General features: G+C 36.9%; 1 protein-coding gene across 3 annotated transcripts in view; it reads right to left on the reverse strand.

Annotated features, from left to right (window-relative positions):
* The window catches only part of CCDC141 (coiled-coil domain containing 141), a 174,988-nt gene that overhangs the window by 111,350 nt on the left and 47,055 nt on the right, over positions 1-16,583 (reverse strand). For all 3 annotated transcript variants that reach the window (XM_035696286.2, XM_035696285.2, XM_049106194.1), the window contains exons 4-5: positions 13,870-13,978; positions 8,854-9,107 (exon numbers count right to left, since the gene is read on the reverse strand). In XM_035696286.2, the coding sequence (XP_035552179.1) occupies positions 8,854-9,107; positions 13,870-13,978 (363 nt within the window). The remainder of the gene's footprint in view (positions 1-8,853; positions 9,108-13,869; positions 13,979-16,583) is intronic.

The raw sequence follows: 16,583 nt of genomic DNA on the forward strand, positions 1-16,583 counted from the left end.
AATGTGCTCTGTATTTAATTAGATGATAACAAAACTTCAAATATCCATTTGCTCCATCAGGAGATCATGTATATTAGGGAAAGAGACACTAAAGCATGTCACTAATCTTTGTACCTGAGGACTTGAGAGCAGAGGAGGAAAGAAGCATTACTGCCAAAAACGTGGATTGGGATTCTTTTTAGACGCATTCTGGGACTAATTATTGGCTCATGAATATTTGGACTTCATTTCATTGATTCTAAGAGAATAATGTTCACCATATTTCTTTTGTGGAATTTGGAAGCTCTCCATATATTATGGAAGACAATTGGAAGGTATTAATATCTCCTCAACAAATTATAGGATCTCAGTATTCTCTGTTGATGGGTAGTAGGAAAGCAAAAATATGTTGTTTGTCATGAAGTAAATTTTTTACTTTATAAACAGCTTCACAGATAATCTATCTCCCTGTCTAGAATCACAATTTTATGTATTTAATTATTCTGATTTGTGTTGACATATCATTTTTCTTTTCACATTTATAGAGCAAGAAAAATGGCACTAAGGACTTCCTCCCTTCCCAAGACTGGCCTCAACTCTTGCTTATGTAGGCTCTTTACTTTCAACCACTTAATGGAAGAAAGCTGTTTAGTCCAATGGATAAAATCAGTACAGTGGATGTCTCTGGGCCTAAATTTTATTTCTAGCATTACCTCTGACTCACTGGGGCAAATCCTCCCAGCAGTGGGAGAAAGCCTTTATTTCAAGAAAGGAAAGAGACTAGCCCAGTGTCCTAGCAATGTGCATTTCTGCCAAAAATATCTAAGGCATGGTTTTCCCAATATAACCTGGGGTTCCACCATAAGTGGAATCTGGAGCTAATTATATTTACTGTGTGTGTGTGTGTGTATGTGTGTGTGTATAAGAAAGAGAGAGAGAGACAGAGGCAGAGAGAGACAGAGAACAGACATTACAGAGCTACTTAGGAGTGGGACTAAAGTTTGACATTGTCACATTACCATCCCAGTTCCTAAGCCATGCAGCCAAGTAGATTTCATGCTGCAGCTTTGGCTTAGACGCCTGGTTGTTGGAAAAAATCAGTCAGGCCTATTATATCGACAGGATAAATAACTGTTAAATTTTAAGGGATATTGTCATTTTTTGAAAGTGTGCTATTTACTTTGTTTGCTTATAAATCTCCCTATTAAAAAAGCATTAAAATTAATCATACCCCTTTGGTTGTCTTTGGGGAGCATGAGAATTAAGGTGGAGGAGAGAATGAGTCCCACTTCCCAGCAAGTTTGGGGTATTTGTAGTGTTGAGGAGGAAAGAAAACCCAACAATCTCCAGCAGCAGGGACAGGGAAGAAAAAGAGCTTGGAGTAGTGGAAGGAGATCCACAGGCAGTCTGGGGCTTAGCGGATCGCTCAAGTAGCAGCAGCTAACTCTGCGGTACGATGGAGGGGTCTGAGGATCAGGGATCAATGTGGAGCCCTTCCCAGGGCTTTGGGACATCAGACAGCTTTGTCATCAGTCCTATTACTGCAGAGAGAGTCATTCAGTCACAGCGTGAGTCACCCAGTCCTCTCACAACTGATTAAAGGGCTTAAATCATTATATCAAATTAAAATGTTGGTAAGCCAATTGAACAGTATAGAGAAATGACTAAGCTTCATGATTACATAATCAACCATAAGACGTATAAATGAGCTTTAATAAACAGCTAAAGAGTGAAGAAAGAGGAAAAAAATTATCTTTAAACTTTATCTTACAAATAAAGTTGACTTTCTGAAAAAAAACTAGGCTGACTACCAAGCCATGAAATGGCATTTATTTCCCCTCAACATCATAGCATTTTAGAAAGCTAAGATTACCTAGTGATTTAAAGAACTTGTGTGGGATCTGGCCAAAATGTAGGATTTCATGAGCCAATGATTATCCAGTAAAGCTCAGAAAGTACCCACCAATGTATATAGTGATATGGTGAACATCTGGACATTTATTGAGCACTCACTGTATTCAAGCTGTACTCTAAGCATTTTTACATATATAACATTGTTTATTTTTATAGGACATCTATAAAAATCTCTAGATATTATTACTATTCCCATTTTACAGAAAAGGAAACTGAAGCATAGAGGTAACTAGTAAATGTAAAAGCTAGAATTGATATCCACACTATCTGCACCGGAGTCCCTCTATCAGGACCTTTGACATCAGTATCTTTGAAAGCAATAGCGATTAGCATGCATCCTATTTAAGAGGGGTTTCTACTGTTTTCAAAATTACATGCTTCTCCTGTACTTTCAGATACTTTGGATTCACTGTTGGCATGTCTTAGAGTAAATTCTAGAGATAGCCTATGTGTTAAAATAAAACTTGCCATAAATTTTAATTTACAAGTGGCTGGAAAGTTATGTGTGTGTTACTGGGCTGAGCTACTGGATACCAGTATCTCCAAGATAATTCAACCCTTATTTTGAGTTTATTCCAGTCAATGTTAGAAAGCTGCATTCAAACAGATTTTTTTAAAAAAGATTTATTTCTTTATTTTTGAGAGAGAGAGCAAGTGAGGGGGAAAGGGCAGAGGGAGAAAGAAACTTAAGTAGACTCCATGCTGAGCACGGAGCATGACATGGGGCTCAATCTCACAACCCTGAGATCACGACTTGAGCCAAAACCAAGATTCGGAAGGCTAACTGATTGCACCACACAGACGCCCAAGAGAGACTATTATTTAAAAGCACTTACCACTCAACTAGGCACTTTTATATTATCTCATATTAATTTAAGCTGGTCAACCGTTCAGCTCTAAGTCCTATTTAGAAAACAGCACCAAAGAAAGGAGACTACACTTGCACATGTGTATATGGCACATGCATGCACACACATACAGTTTTATAGCTGCCCACCACGTACAAGACTGGTGTCCTGAGGCTGTGCTTATATATTCCATCTTTGATGTCATTTTAGTTGCCTATAGATAAGGAATATGATTATGTGCAGTTACACGATTATGATATACATGGCACTCAAATTATAAAACCTTCCAAATGTGAATTCTATTCCCCTTTCCCCCCCGCTGCAAAGATTTGTATCTTAAAACTATTTGTGATCTGGGTAGTGAAAAGAAATTATCTGCCCTTATGTCTTACTTCATTCTCTTAGATGTCCTTGACACTGTCTTGTACAAAGAGACTATGAATAACTTAGTTTTAATTTATTTGTTTGTCTCACTTATGCCTGATTGGAGCAATTGAGAAAAATTACATTCATAAATCTTCTTGCCAAGATAATTAATTATGCACGAAATATTCCAAGCTGCTTCTGATTTTCATTAATGAAGCAGATTATCTGCAAAACAAAATGCTGCTGGAGTTGAGAAGAAAGGTCAGCCAGCCGCTCATCTTTAAGTGTAAAGTAAGTGCACATTTTTACATCTGAAAAACAATGATAACGAGAGAACATGCTATGATAATGTTTATCAGACTATCTCATCCTTATTAAGATAGAAAAGTATGTGGTTTTTCATTTGGGGCTTTTTTCCCCCCTGTGATTGATATAAATCCTACATCACCATCATTCTGGTCAGTTGATTTCTTTTCCAAAGGAAAATTAGCTGAACTGTATAGTTCAAAGCATTAGGCCATAAGCACTTAGAAACAGAGAAGCACTAAATGCATCTTTTAAATGGCCCTCGTATGAGAAGATGCGTCAGATATTCAGACATCCACATTATTATTCATCAGTAATCTTTGCTCTAATTCTCTACTTAATTTTCCCTTTTCTTAAGTGGTTATAATGATCGACAAAGCTGGCATTTTATCAATGTAAGATTTGACAGCTCTTACGTTCCTTTAAAATAAGTACAGAACTGACAAAAAAGTCTTTGCCTTCCAATGAAACATGTGCCTTTGTATGAACTCGTGGTTCCACAATGTTCTAGGATTATCAGGTAGATCATTCAGGAACATGATAGTCATGGGGCCCAAATTACTATTTCACAGGCTCCCATCTGACTCAGTGTTGCTGCTCCTGCCACCCTTCACCATTGCATCAAAAAACTTTAAAATAGAACATTCCAAAAAGTCTTAAAAACTTAGGAAAGATAATTATGCTTGTATCTACCTGAATTTTAAAATACTTCCTTGTTCACACAATAATCAATACAATAAGCATTAATTATTGTTTATAATATTGAGAAACTGGGGAGACTCTACTTTCTCATCAATAAGATTTTGTTTAAATTGTATAATGGTTTTATATCGTAACAGATGGTAACTACACTTATCCTAATGAGCATGAGCATCACATAATATATAGAACTGTCAAAACATTGTAGTACACCTGAATCTAATAAAACATTGTATACTGACCATATTTTATGAAAAAAACTATGCATGTTCAAATAGTGAAATATTATATTAAAATTATTTATTGTACTTTTGACCAAGAACGTACCTATGATTTGTTCAATTAATTAATCAAGTAATAATATAGCATGTATAAGTTAATTCCATTAATGTTTATTTGTTTGGTTAGGTGTTTCTTTAACAAATGTGTGTGTGCCTGTGGCTGTGCTCATGCTTATATAAAGGTCTAGAAGGCGGCAGTAAGCCAAATGCCAACAGCAATTATCTATATGAATGGTGGTCTGATCGACATTTGTAACAAATGAGCATTATTAAGTGACAAGCAGAAAAAAATATGAATTTTTTTAAGAGATGGAGAGAGAGAGAAAGAAGGAGGGAGAGAGAGGTGCGGGTGGTGGGCAGAGGGAGAGAGGGACAGAGAGAGAATCTTACGCAAACTCCATGCCCAGCACAGAGCCTGATATGGGGCTCAGCCTCACAACCCTGAGATCATGACCTAAGCTGAAATCAAGAGTTAGACACTTAACCAACTGAGCCACCCAGGGACCCCTCTCTTTGTTTTAAACTACCAATTGAATGTCCATCAAACAAGTATGGCTATTGAGATCCTCAAAGTTTTATTTAATCATACCTTTTAAACTCAAGACAAACAATGAGATCAGCCTTTAATGCAAGAATAGTTTTTCCTTGAGCATGGTGGTAGAGGGGGGCAGGAGTATGGGAGCAGGCAATGTGTTGGGGTCTTCACTATCCTTTTCAGACAGGATAACAAAAAATGCTAATACCAATATAGCATACCATAGCAATTACCAAGTACCAGGTACTCTTCTAAGCACTTGGCATATAATAACTTGTTTGATAATCCTAACAATGCTTTGATGTAGGTAATCATATATAGAAACCTGATTTTGAGGGAGGTTAAATAATTGCCGTTACTAAGCTAGTAAAGTAGTGGCACTGGGACTTTAACTCAGCCAACAGTCTGGACCCAGTATCTTTGCTCTTACAAGCTAGCACACAGAAGCAACAGTTACTTTATTAATTACTCCAGCTTTCATCACTAGTGTTAACAAGAGAAAACATAACATGGGGTGTTTTTAAGAGGTTAATTTTATATTTAAAGAAATGACTATCTTCTTTATTGGACAATTTTAATAAAAATAACATTTATCTGTATTATTATTTTAAAAATTGATTTTGGTTTGGGACACTTAGTAATGGAGTCTAATTGAAAGCCCAATTCTCTTAACCACAAATATTCATTTTTAAAGCTTTACTTTACCTAGAGCAGCCACTGAGAACTAAATGGCATTAAGAGACGTTGACAATTTTACCAACAGTAATGCCAAGCCCAGGCGAAAGATTATGGACCAGATGAGAAAGAATTCATAGGTTGTAAGCTTAACCAAAGCAAGGGAGGACAAGAAAACTAGTATTTTTTAAGTACCTCTTAGAATGCTAGGCATTTTGCTACGTGTTTTATACGTGTTATTTCATTTAATCCTTAGAACAACTCTGTGAATTAAGAATTATTATTCCCAATTTAAGGATGAGACTCATTAAAACACTGAGATACCACTATACACTTATCAGAATGGCCAAAGTCCAAGACTGATAATACTGATAATGCTTGACTGTGAAGCAACAGGAATTTTCATTGCTGGTGGGCATGCAAAGTGATACAGTCAGTCTAGAAGATGGTTTGGCAGTTTCTTATAAACATACTCTTACTATATATGAACCAGCAGTACATCCCTTGGTATTTATTCAAATGAAATTAAAATTTATGTCCACACTAAGATCTGTACATGAATCCATAAGCAGCATTAGTCATAATTGCCAAAACTTGCAAGCAACCAAGATCTCCTTCAGTAGGTGAGTAGATAAATAAACTGTGGCAAATACGGACAACAGAATGTTATTCAGCACTAAAAGGAAATGAGGTATCAAGCCATGAAAAGACACGGTGGTATCCTAAATGTGAATTACTAAGTGAAAGCAACCAATCCAACCTGCTTCCAACTATATGACATTTTGGAAAAGCAAAACTATGGAGACAGTAAAGAGTTCTGTGGCTGCCAAGGATGAGGATGAAGGAGGGATGCATAGACAAAACACAAAGGATGCTTAGGGCAGTGAAATTATTATGTATGCTACAATGATGGATACAGGTCATACATTTGACTAAACCCAGAGAACATATTGCACCAAGAGTGAACCCTAATATATACTATGGATTTGGGGTGATAATGATGTATTAGTGCAGGTTCACTGATTGTAACAAATGTACAACTCTGGTGCAGGATGGTGATCCTGGGAGAGACTCTCCAGTGGGAGAGACTGTGTCTGTGTGGCAAGAGAGGGTACTCTGTGCTTTCCACTCAGTTTTACCGGGAGTTTAATGCTGCTCTAAAGAATGAAGTCTACTTTAAAAAAGCACCTCCTCAGTCAAAACACATACTCTTCCACATACTCATACCAAAACACATACTCTAAGAAAGATGAGACCCCATAAGTTAGAGGATTCAGCAAGTCAGAAACCTTCTGCAATACCTTACTTTAGTTATTTTCACGATGTTTTTCTGATTTCTAGGGATGACAAAGTACCTGGATTTCCCTTAAGTATGTGACTGGGTTAAAATATTCATTTTGAAACTTGGAAGCCCTAGAGGTAGGGGTTTGGGATTAGGAACTCAATGCAAAGAGACAAGAGAAAGGTTTCTTGAAGGGCACAGTAGCTCTCAGAACATGTTGTCAGGTTAGGATTAGGAGAGAGAAGGGAAGGACAGGGGGAGAGAAAGAGTATTATAATGGACTCACTTATGATAGGGAAAACAGGGAACTTTGGAAATGCTTGTCTGATAAACAATTTTAAGTTGATTCTTTTCCTAAGCATTAATTTTCCTTTGTTCTGTCAGAATCATCACTAAAAGACTATTACACTGGGTTAATAGGATTCTGGGTAATGAACATGTAAAGATGGGATGGGCAAAGATCTAAACTGAGGAGTGGATGAGGGTTGGCAGGTAAAACACAGCAGAGGCAAGACCGCGGTTGGCAGTAGACCAGGCAAAAGGGCTGAGCGTGGAGGTGGGTTGGAAAGTATATGGTGACTTGAGGGGGCGGCGATAAAATTTAAGCAGAATGTATGACTGGAGGCCTCTGCATTTGGGTCTTTGCTCTATGCCACCTCCTCAGAGAGGCCTTCTCTGATTAAAAGTAGACCAACACAAGACAAATTCATTGCCCTATTTGGTTTTCTTTATAGCACTTATCATTGTTCATTTGTTTATGTATGTCTTTCTAATTACACTAGCGTAGTGGTTCTCATCTGGGGGTAATTTTGCCCCCAGGGACATTTGGCAGTGCCGGGAGACATTTTTTGTTGTCACAACTGAAGGATATTCTTTGGGCATCTAGTGAGTAAAGGTCAGAGATGCTGCTCAACATTCTAGAGTGCACGGGACAGCCCCCCCCCCAAATCATCCAGCATTAGAAAAATTAGAAAAATTCCTGGAAGAAAAGGATTTCGTCTCGTGTGTTGTTATTCCCAGTACCTATAATAGCACCTGGCATGTGGTAGGTACTTGATAAATACACACTGAAGGGTTGATCATCATTGATGTCTTCATTTTTCCAGCTTAAAATAAGAACCAGTTTCTCCTGGCCTCATATATGCTCCCAGCTACAGGTCTGTCTCTCCAATCTACATCAGAGTACCAATATAAAACCTGTGAATAGACCCTTTCCCCATGCATCCAGACCAGGAGACCCCCTCTACGTATTTCTCCCTGAAAATTCCCTCCATTTGCTCTGTATAGATTTAAGCGTGGGACTGGGACAGTAAGAAATACTGCAGTAACCATTCCACCTATTTAAGTTGCAGGTTTGCAAAGAGTTCTATCCATGCTCACCATTAAGGAATTGGGACAAAAGGAGTGCGTGGCAAGCATGTTGACAACTGATCAAAGCTGTGTTTGCAGTTGGGGTAATGAGCTCTAATAAGCCTGGACCTCTTGCCCCAAAGCCCTCTAACCATTGAGCATCCAGCCACAGGCCAACGTCATATTTCTTCCTTGTCACCAGACCATTCTAAGAACACTCTTTGGGACTGACAGACTTTTTCACTGGCATTAGCAGCAATGTGGTACAGTTCAACGCCACCATGCCTCCCAACTTTCAAGAAAGCTACAATCTATAGTTCAGAATTTCAAAGAATTATGTTTAAAAGTAGTAACCTGGAGGGAAGTGAGAAAGAGAATCCAAAAATATAACGCAGTCATTTCCAAAACTACCCACAGGTATTTTCCCGTTTATAAAAGCAATATTATGATGAGAGGAAATAAAAATCTTTGTGTGGGAAAACAACATGTTAGTTTGGGCCAAAGACCAAAGAATTTGACCAAAATAACTGAGGAACTATCCCAGGAAACAGCTAGTCCACATAATAATCAAACTTAATTAGGTGAGGTCAGGACATAGTCAACTCCCCTTTGGGTTACCTCATTTTCTTGCTGGTCCCACTGACATAACTGCAGAACCTGACCCAGTTCTTGCTGCTGGTGCTTCAAGTCCTTGTCAAGTTGCCGTCTCCTATCTTGTAGAAGCTCAAGAAGGCTGTCAATCTTCAGGCAGCTGTTATGAGCTCCCTGAATCAACTCAGGATTCACATTAGGTCCATCACACTTGAATTTTTCTATGAAGTCAGTGAGCTGTTGGCTTTTGTTTAATAGGGCTAGAGATCGTTCTAAGAGTTCTAGAAGAGAATTAGAAGGAAAAAAGAATAGCAATATGAGTGAGCTTTTCTATAGTAATATTCAAACTCTTGGTATAATTTAAAATTTATGTAACCTTTATGTTAACAATAAATTGTACTGTAAGGAATCCAAATGCATAAATAGAAATACAACTGGTCAGATACCATGACTTAACAATTTCTGTAGCACTAACTGCCAAACAATAGGATGCTGCAGTTCAGTGATAAGGTAAATCAGTACAGGGGAAAGATCGAGGGACTCTGGCACTGTTTCAGTTGGTTTTTAATGATGTGGTTAAGCTGCTTGCACCCCTTGACATGTTCTACAGTCTGAAGTGAATGGACTAATTCTGAGATTTAAAGGTTATGACCCAGGAGTCAATCCATGACACATTCCTCTCCTTCATTATCAACAGCTGTCAATTCTCCCCTCTATCTTCTGCATGTGTCTACTGCTCTCCATCCCTATTACAGAAAATATTTTTTGGGCAGCCACCTCTTTTTTTTTTTGAAGATTTATTTATGTATTCATGAGAGACACAGAGAGAAGCAGAGACATAGGCAGAGGGAGAAGCAGGCTCCATGCAGGGAGCCCGATGCGGGACTCGATCCCAGGACCCTGGGGTCATACCATGAGCTTAAGGCAGACGCTCAAAAACTGAGCCACCGAGGTGACCTGGGCAGCCACCTCTTTATTGTATCCTTCTCCAATCCATTCATCCATTCTCCATATGTTAGCCAGACAGATCTTTTCTGAACAAACTATATCACACACGTGCACACACACACAACAATGGTTTCCCATTACCTTAGAATTAAGGACAGACCCCTTGACATGATTTTAGGTCTGGCAGATCTGGTTCCTATCATCCCTTTCAGATTATCTCAATCTCTCTACTCTTCATCCTTCTCTTTTAAGTACATCACAAATCTGACATTCCCTTCTGCCCCAGAACTTCTCAGTCCTCTACAGGGACACTATCCTTCTCAAGCCCTTTCTTCTCCACCCTTATTCTACTCAAACTTCATGTCTTACTCAACTGCCAATTCCTCAAGAAATAAACCAGACTGAATCAAAATCCTATATCAGGGGCACCTGGGTGGCTTAGTGCTTGAGCATCTACTTTTAGCTCAGGTCATGATCTCGGGGTCCTGGGATCGAGTCCTGCATCAGGCTCCCTGCAGGGAGCCTTATTCTCCCTCTGCCTGTGTTTCTGCCTCTCTCTGTGTGTCTCATGAATAAATAAATAAAATCTTTTAAAAAAATCCTATATCCAATCCTATACCAAATCAAATACTATTAATTGTTCTTATTAATAGTTCTTATCACAACTATAGTTTTATACCTACGTGTTGAGTTAGTTGATTAATATCTCCCTTTGCCACCAGGCTCCAAGGCAATATGAGGACAGTGGCCATGACACTATCCCCAGCACTTAGCATAGTGATTGCCATAGGTGAGATGTTCAACAATTTTTGCAGAATGCTTGAATGAGATCAAATGTATTAAGATAGGGGGAAGAATTAAGAGAACTACAGGTGCTAGAGATCAGCAGTTCTCTATAGATGTAAAAAAGACTTTGAGAAGGCATGGGGTTTTGTGATGGGAAAGTGATGGAAACAGAGGCCAAGTTACCAGGTTGAGAAGTGGGGACATAGTGATGAACTGAAGTCAACAAGACAGGGCAATCTTTGAGGCATTTGTTGTTAGAGGGGAGAAAAAAAGAAGAGAATCTCAGCAAGATTGAATATACTGCTTTTTATTTTTTAGGACAGGGAGAACTATGGAAAACACCCAGAGACTAAGTACCTCACAAGCAACACAACTAGAAGTGGACTAAGCTGTGCTAAAAGCCACCTATTCTTTTTTTTTAATTATTTATTTATTTATGATAGTCACAGAGAGAGAGAGAGAGGCAGAGACATAGGCAGAGGGAGAAGCAGGCTCCATGCACCGGGAGCCCGACGTGGGATTCGATCCCAGGTCTCCAGGAACGCGCCCTGGGCCAAAGGCAGGCACTAAACCGCTGCGCCACCCAGGGTTCACTAAAAGCCACCTATTCTTATTAGAAGCTCAATGTTCTTTCCAATCTCCCATGGCACTCTACATTAGCACTCTAACCTTCGGCAGTTAACTGCACAGCAATAACGAGGCTGTGGTAGTTGGGCCAGGTTTCTCTTTAATACTTTTTTTTTTTTTTTTTTTTGAAGAGCTGAAAGAGAGAATGAGATAAGTGAAGATATTGTGAAGAGAGACTTTGACAGTGAAAAGGAAAGAATTTGAAGTAGTTTATGTCACATGACCTAGATCTGTCCAAGTATTAGATGGTGTTATCCGCTCAGAGTAAGGAAGGCGTGCTTATGTGCACTGGGCAATCTGATGGGGAGCTAATGATGCAAAGCAACAAATGACAAAAACAACCTGAGCCAAAAAGGGAATGAGATCATTCAAACACAGTAAGAAAAGACAGGGAGAACATTAGAATAAATCTCTCAAAGACATGGAAGCAAACATGAACAAGATGGCAGAGGCAAGGACAGGAAAAAAAAAAAAAAAAAACCTACCTCTCCAGAGAAAATTCTTATGTAGAAAGAAAGAGCTTGAAAATGAGATGAAGACAGGTTATGGAGAGCCTTGTGTGATAAACTGAAGAGTTTTAATTTGTATAACCTATGTGATAATCAGTATGATTGATTCTCCATATTTATGGCTACATATTTCCTTGCATCAAAGAGTTTGTTATGATATTGTGAAAAGTTACACACACACACACACACACACACACACACGGAGGAAATGTGGGCAAGTGGCAGGGTTTCTATGTAGTATTTCTTTCCTACCTTTCCATAACTCGTTCATACACGCTAGACATTTCAAAAGAGAGAGGAAAGCATAGCTCTAAGTATTAGGACATTGCAGACTGACAGTGCCTGTTCTGATTCTTCCAGGATACTTACAATTAGCCCAAATTTCTATTTGCAGTCTTTTTGTGATTTTCTGTTTCATATCTGACAAAATAGTATGACTACTACCAAGTACCATTAGGAATGGAGTCTCTGGCCAAAGTTACTTGTAAACTGTAACCAGGCTAAAATCAGTCCAGTACTGCTACCATAATAGCCATTAAAGTGGACAAATTTTTCCCTCAGTTTCCTCTGTTGGTCCTTTGGCTCTTCCTCTGTTGGTTTCTCATATCTTAACCTTTTTTTATTGTTTATACTTTCCTAGCTATTTATTCCACGAGCTGATTGTACAAAATGATGCATTTTTCCTCAAGGGTAAACTGTCTAGATAGAATATCGTGAACTTCAAGAAATGCAAAATCTCTGTGGTGTATTTATTTTAAAAATCATATTTTTGCATACATAAAACCCTACTTTCTGACATAATGCCTTGTGATATGAGGCAAGTAGATAGTTAATAAATTTTTATTATTTGTTTTGATTTTGATTATATCTAAGAAAGTTTGTATTAAGGCAGATTTTATACTAACATTTATACAGATTGCCATATTAAGTACAAATAACAAATTCAAGATGGATAAATGAGGGATGTACATAACTTAAGTGAATTTATAACTTACTAAGCAATATTTCCAAAAGACTAATTTCTAAAAACTATCAAAGTCTTGGGAATGAGATGAGGGGTGATATTTCTTCCTAAAACATTTTTAAATATTCCAAGTATTCCTCAGTGGGATGTTGTTTCCTAAACTCATTCAACAGGCACTTTCAAATATACACAAAAGTAGAAAAAATAGTATAATAGACTCCAATGAGCCTATATCTCAGCCACATTTAAATATATATATTTATGAACATTTAAGAACAAGGAAGTAACAATATGATTGTTCCTGCAGGGAAGCTTCTCCAGTATTATGTTCATTTTAAGAAGACATTGGAAAACTGGACGGTTCAGTTGTGAACCTTCAGAGCTTAGAATCCATTTTTTTCCTCCTTAATGTCCCTGAAATGCCTTGTTCATTGCTCCAGTTTGTATCATCAGTACTGTGTCTTACATTGGAATTAAATACAAATGACACTCAATAAACATACTTTGGGTTGGATACTATTCTACATCATGGTGATTCAGATATGTACTAATGCCTGCCCTCTAGAGTCCCACAATCTGGTGATAAAGACAAATATGGAAATGAATTGTTACTACATAGTATGCTGGGTGGTATAACAGCAACCTACAGGAAACAGAGAGGTAACTTGCCAATAAATGTGGACATGCCCTAACCAAATTGTAGGCTTCCTGAGAAAAAAGCCCACTACCCACTTTTTAAAAAAATAACTTAATAGTGAAAGGGATTTTCCTTAACTAGTGCTGTTATTTAAAGGCTAATTTTCATTTCCTGACCTTGAGAAGGGAAATTCACTGAATTCAACCAAATTCAACCATTTATCTAACCAAGAAATCTTCCCCAGGAACCTACCATGTGTGGGCACCATGCTGGGTGCTGAGTATACAAGGAAGAACAAGGTGGACATGACCCATGACCTTAGGAGCTAAAATCTAGCAGACTGAGTAACTGAATCTCTGGTGGTTGTTCCTCTAACATCCCCTTAAAACCATTTACAACTATGTCTTTTTTTGGAGTAGATGACCAAAAATAAAGCTTTACTTAAACTTTCTTGGAACAATTTGAGGTATAAACATATAAATTTAAAATACACTATCACACATGAGCATTGTCACATGAACATATTATAAAGCCTCTAAACGCTTATGTAAGGAATAAACGTTATTTCTTGCCTTTGGTATGATGTTCATGAAGCTGAAGAAGTGCCTTTAAGGACTCAGCACTCTCAAACTCCTGGGTGTTCTGGAGGAAATCTTCAGCTTGGTCTATTTTAATAGCAAACTACAACACAAATACAAGGGAAAGACATTTGAAAAAAAAGCAATGTGCCACTTTGGGTTATTTGTAGATGTTTTTCATGAATTCATATCCTAGTTGACTGTATATGTGTTTCTGTGTTTGTGTGTTTGAATGATGATGTATGTGTTTGTGTGCATGTGTGTGGATTTAGGGTGTTTGTATGAAGTTATGTGTTCACATGTAGTCAATTTACAAAGTGCCAAAGAACTTTCTTTTCCTTCCTTTGTATTTCTTTTTTATACTTGGAAATATGTCATATATGCTGAAATAATTTAACTTGTTTATTGGTAAGTGTCTATTGAAATCTTCAACTAAAATTATTGTGTCTATGGAATAAAGCAGCCACTTCCAACATGTAAAGCAGTTTGTCAAAGAATAACCAAAAAGTTCACAAAAAACAACAATAAATAATAATAAAATAATAATAATAAAAGTTTGGTTAACCAGTAACCTATGTAATTATAAGTAAATATTACTTAAGAACCCACTTAGAAGGAAAGTTGAAATACAGTTAACATTTTCCTCTGTGATTAGACTTAGAACCAAAAAATATAACTTCTAAAATAACACAAGTCTAACCCCATTTCTACACTTGATCTTAACAAAAAGGCTAAGAAGTAATGTTTAATCCCCTTTCTTATACAAAACAAAAAAATATATTTTTGTACAGAAAGTGATCTGAAGAGATAACACCAAAGGATTACCTTATGAGAAGAAATGAGATTAAGAATAGGGGCCAGTGAACTTTTACCTTTTGAATCTACCATTTGTAATTTTGTTTGCATTTTTATCAATGATCTTATGCATTCTTTATATAAATAAAAGTGAGATTAGATAAAGCAAGAATGAAAAATGGAAAATTTCTCTGCTTCAAAAAAAAAAAAAGAAAGAAGAAGAAGAAGCAGAAGAAGCAATAACATTCTAAGTGGTGAGGAGTATGACCCATTTCTCTGTTTCTCCTTGGAGGAAATATGAAGGGGAGGGAGGCATTTGAAGTGATATTAAAATTCTCTGGGAAATTTAGAAACAAATTTTAGAAAAGGGTATAATATTTGGTTCTACCAGTACAGTACATTGATGATAATGGCATAGTAGTAGTGTAGCTAGACAATGGCAGCTTTGTTCTAGCATTCAGATTCAAAAGGAATTATTATAGTTTATAGGAATAGTTTAATCAATATGTTTACCTTTGTATCAGGTATTTAATAAACTCAAAAAGGTAAAGTATTGATGAGAAAGACACAAAAGCTTATCACATGCTTGTCTTTTTTTCAAGTTTTTTCCAAACTACCGTCTATGAATTTAATGATCTTTAATATTTTTATGTAACTATTCAATTAATAAGATCTACTATACTTTGATTATTTCAATAGCCTCATAAAATCCAGTTATAGATGGCATGGAATGGTGAAAGAGAGACTAATGAGCATGTCGCCTTTGGAAACTTGGAGGAGGCTTCACCATCATGTTAGAACAATCTGGTGGATACCAGTTACTGACAGCATGGTGTTTGAATAATCTGATGGTTAAGTGTGTGAATCTGAAACAGTCCTGTAATAATTATTAACCATGCAATAAGAAGTCATTTCACATTTTAATGGAACTGCATGCATCATAGTTCAATAAGGGGATCCTTCCCACACATCATTTACATCTCTAATTCATTCCATTTCTAATAGCTTATTTTAAGGATGTTTTTTAAAGAGAAGTTTCAAGACAAACAAACATATAAAACCAACCCTAGAGGGTAATTTGGTTTTTCTCTGTAGAACATTACAAAATGTTTTAGAGTCACTGTGTAACTTATACCTATATTTCAAATGTTATTTGAAATTAAATAAGCAAATAATGCTTTTCCTCAAAAGTTTTCCTTAAACTTCTGTTAACTTTTACTTTATGGATATATCCTTTTGCTCACTTTTCTTTTTGCACCTTGCACAGGATAGGAGTAGTAATAGTGGGATACTCTGTAAAGACCCTATTCTCATATATTTTTTTAAAATCAGCAATACAAGTTTTGGCAATACAAGAGGCAGGAAAGATTATGTAGGAGTTTGCCTTCAGGTTAGTACTAAGTGACCCACAATATTGGAAGGAGGATAATATAAGAAACAGTATCTTTTCACTAAAAATCAGAGGCTGGATTATTAGTATGATTAGTATTATGTATAATTAGTATTATTAGTATTATTATTCATACAATACTATTATTATTGTTGTTATTATTATTATTATTATTAGACTTAGTATTCCCTTTTTCTTCATGTAATATCTGGAAATAACTTCCCATCAGCTAGCATTAATGTTACTATGCCATGGGAAACAAATGTTGGGCCTAATGTTTTAAGAAAGATAATTTCCTGTGCTCAAATGAGTTGAATTTCAAGGGCAGTTGACATCTGTAACCAACGTACTAAGATGGAATGAATCAGATGTATCTACAATATGACCCTGTAGGTACATTTCACCTAGTTTGTGTTCAGGAAAGAAAACTACGCGTGAAGCTTTTTCCCAAGATGATCTGTAAAATGAATTGTAACTGAACTTCTGTATTCAAACTGTGGAAAACAAAACTTAAAAGCTACAA

Source organism: Canis lupus, chromosome 36, assembly GCF_003254725.2.
Source record: "Canis lupus dingo isolate Sandy chromosome 36, ASM325472v2, whole genome shotgun sequence".
Classification (NCBI taxonomy): domain Eukaryota; kingdom Metazoa; phylum Chordata; class Mammalia; order Carnivora; family Canidae; genus Canis; species Canis lupus.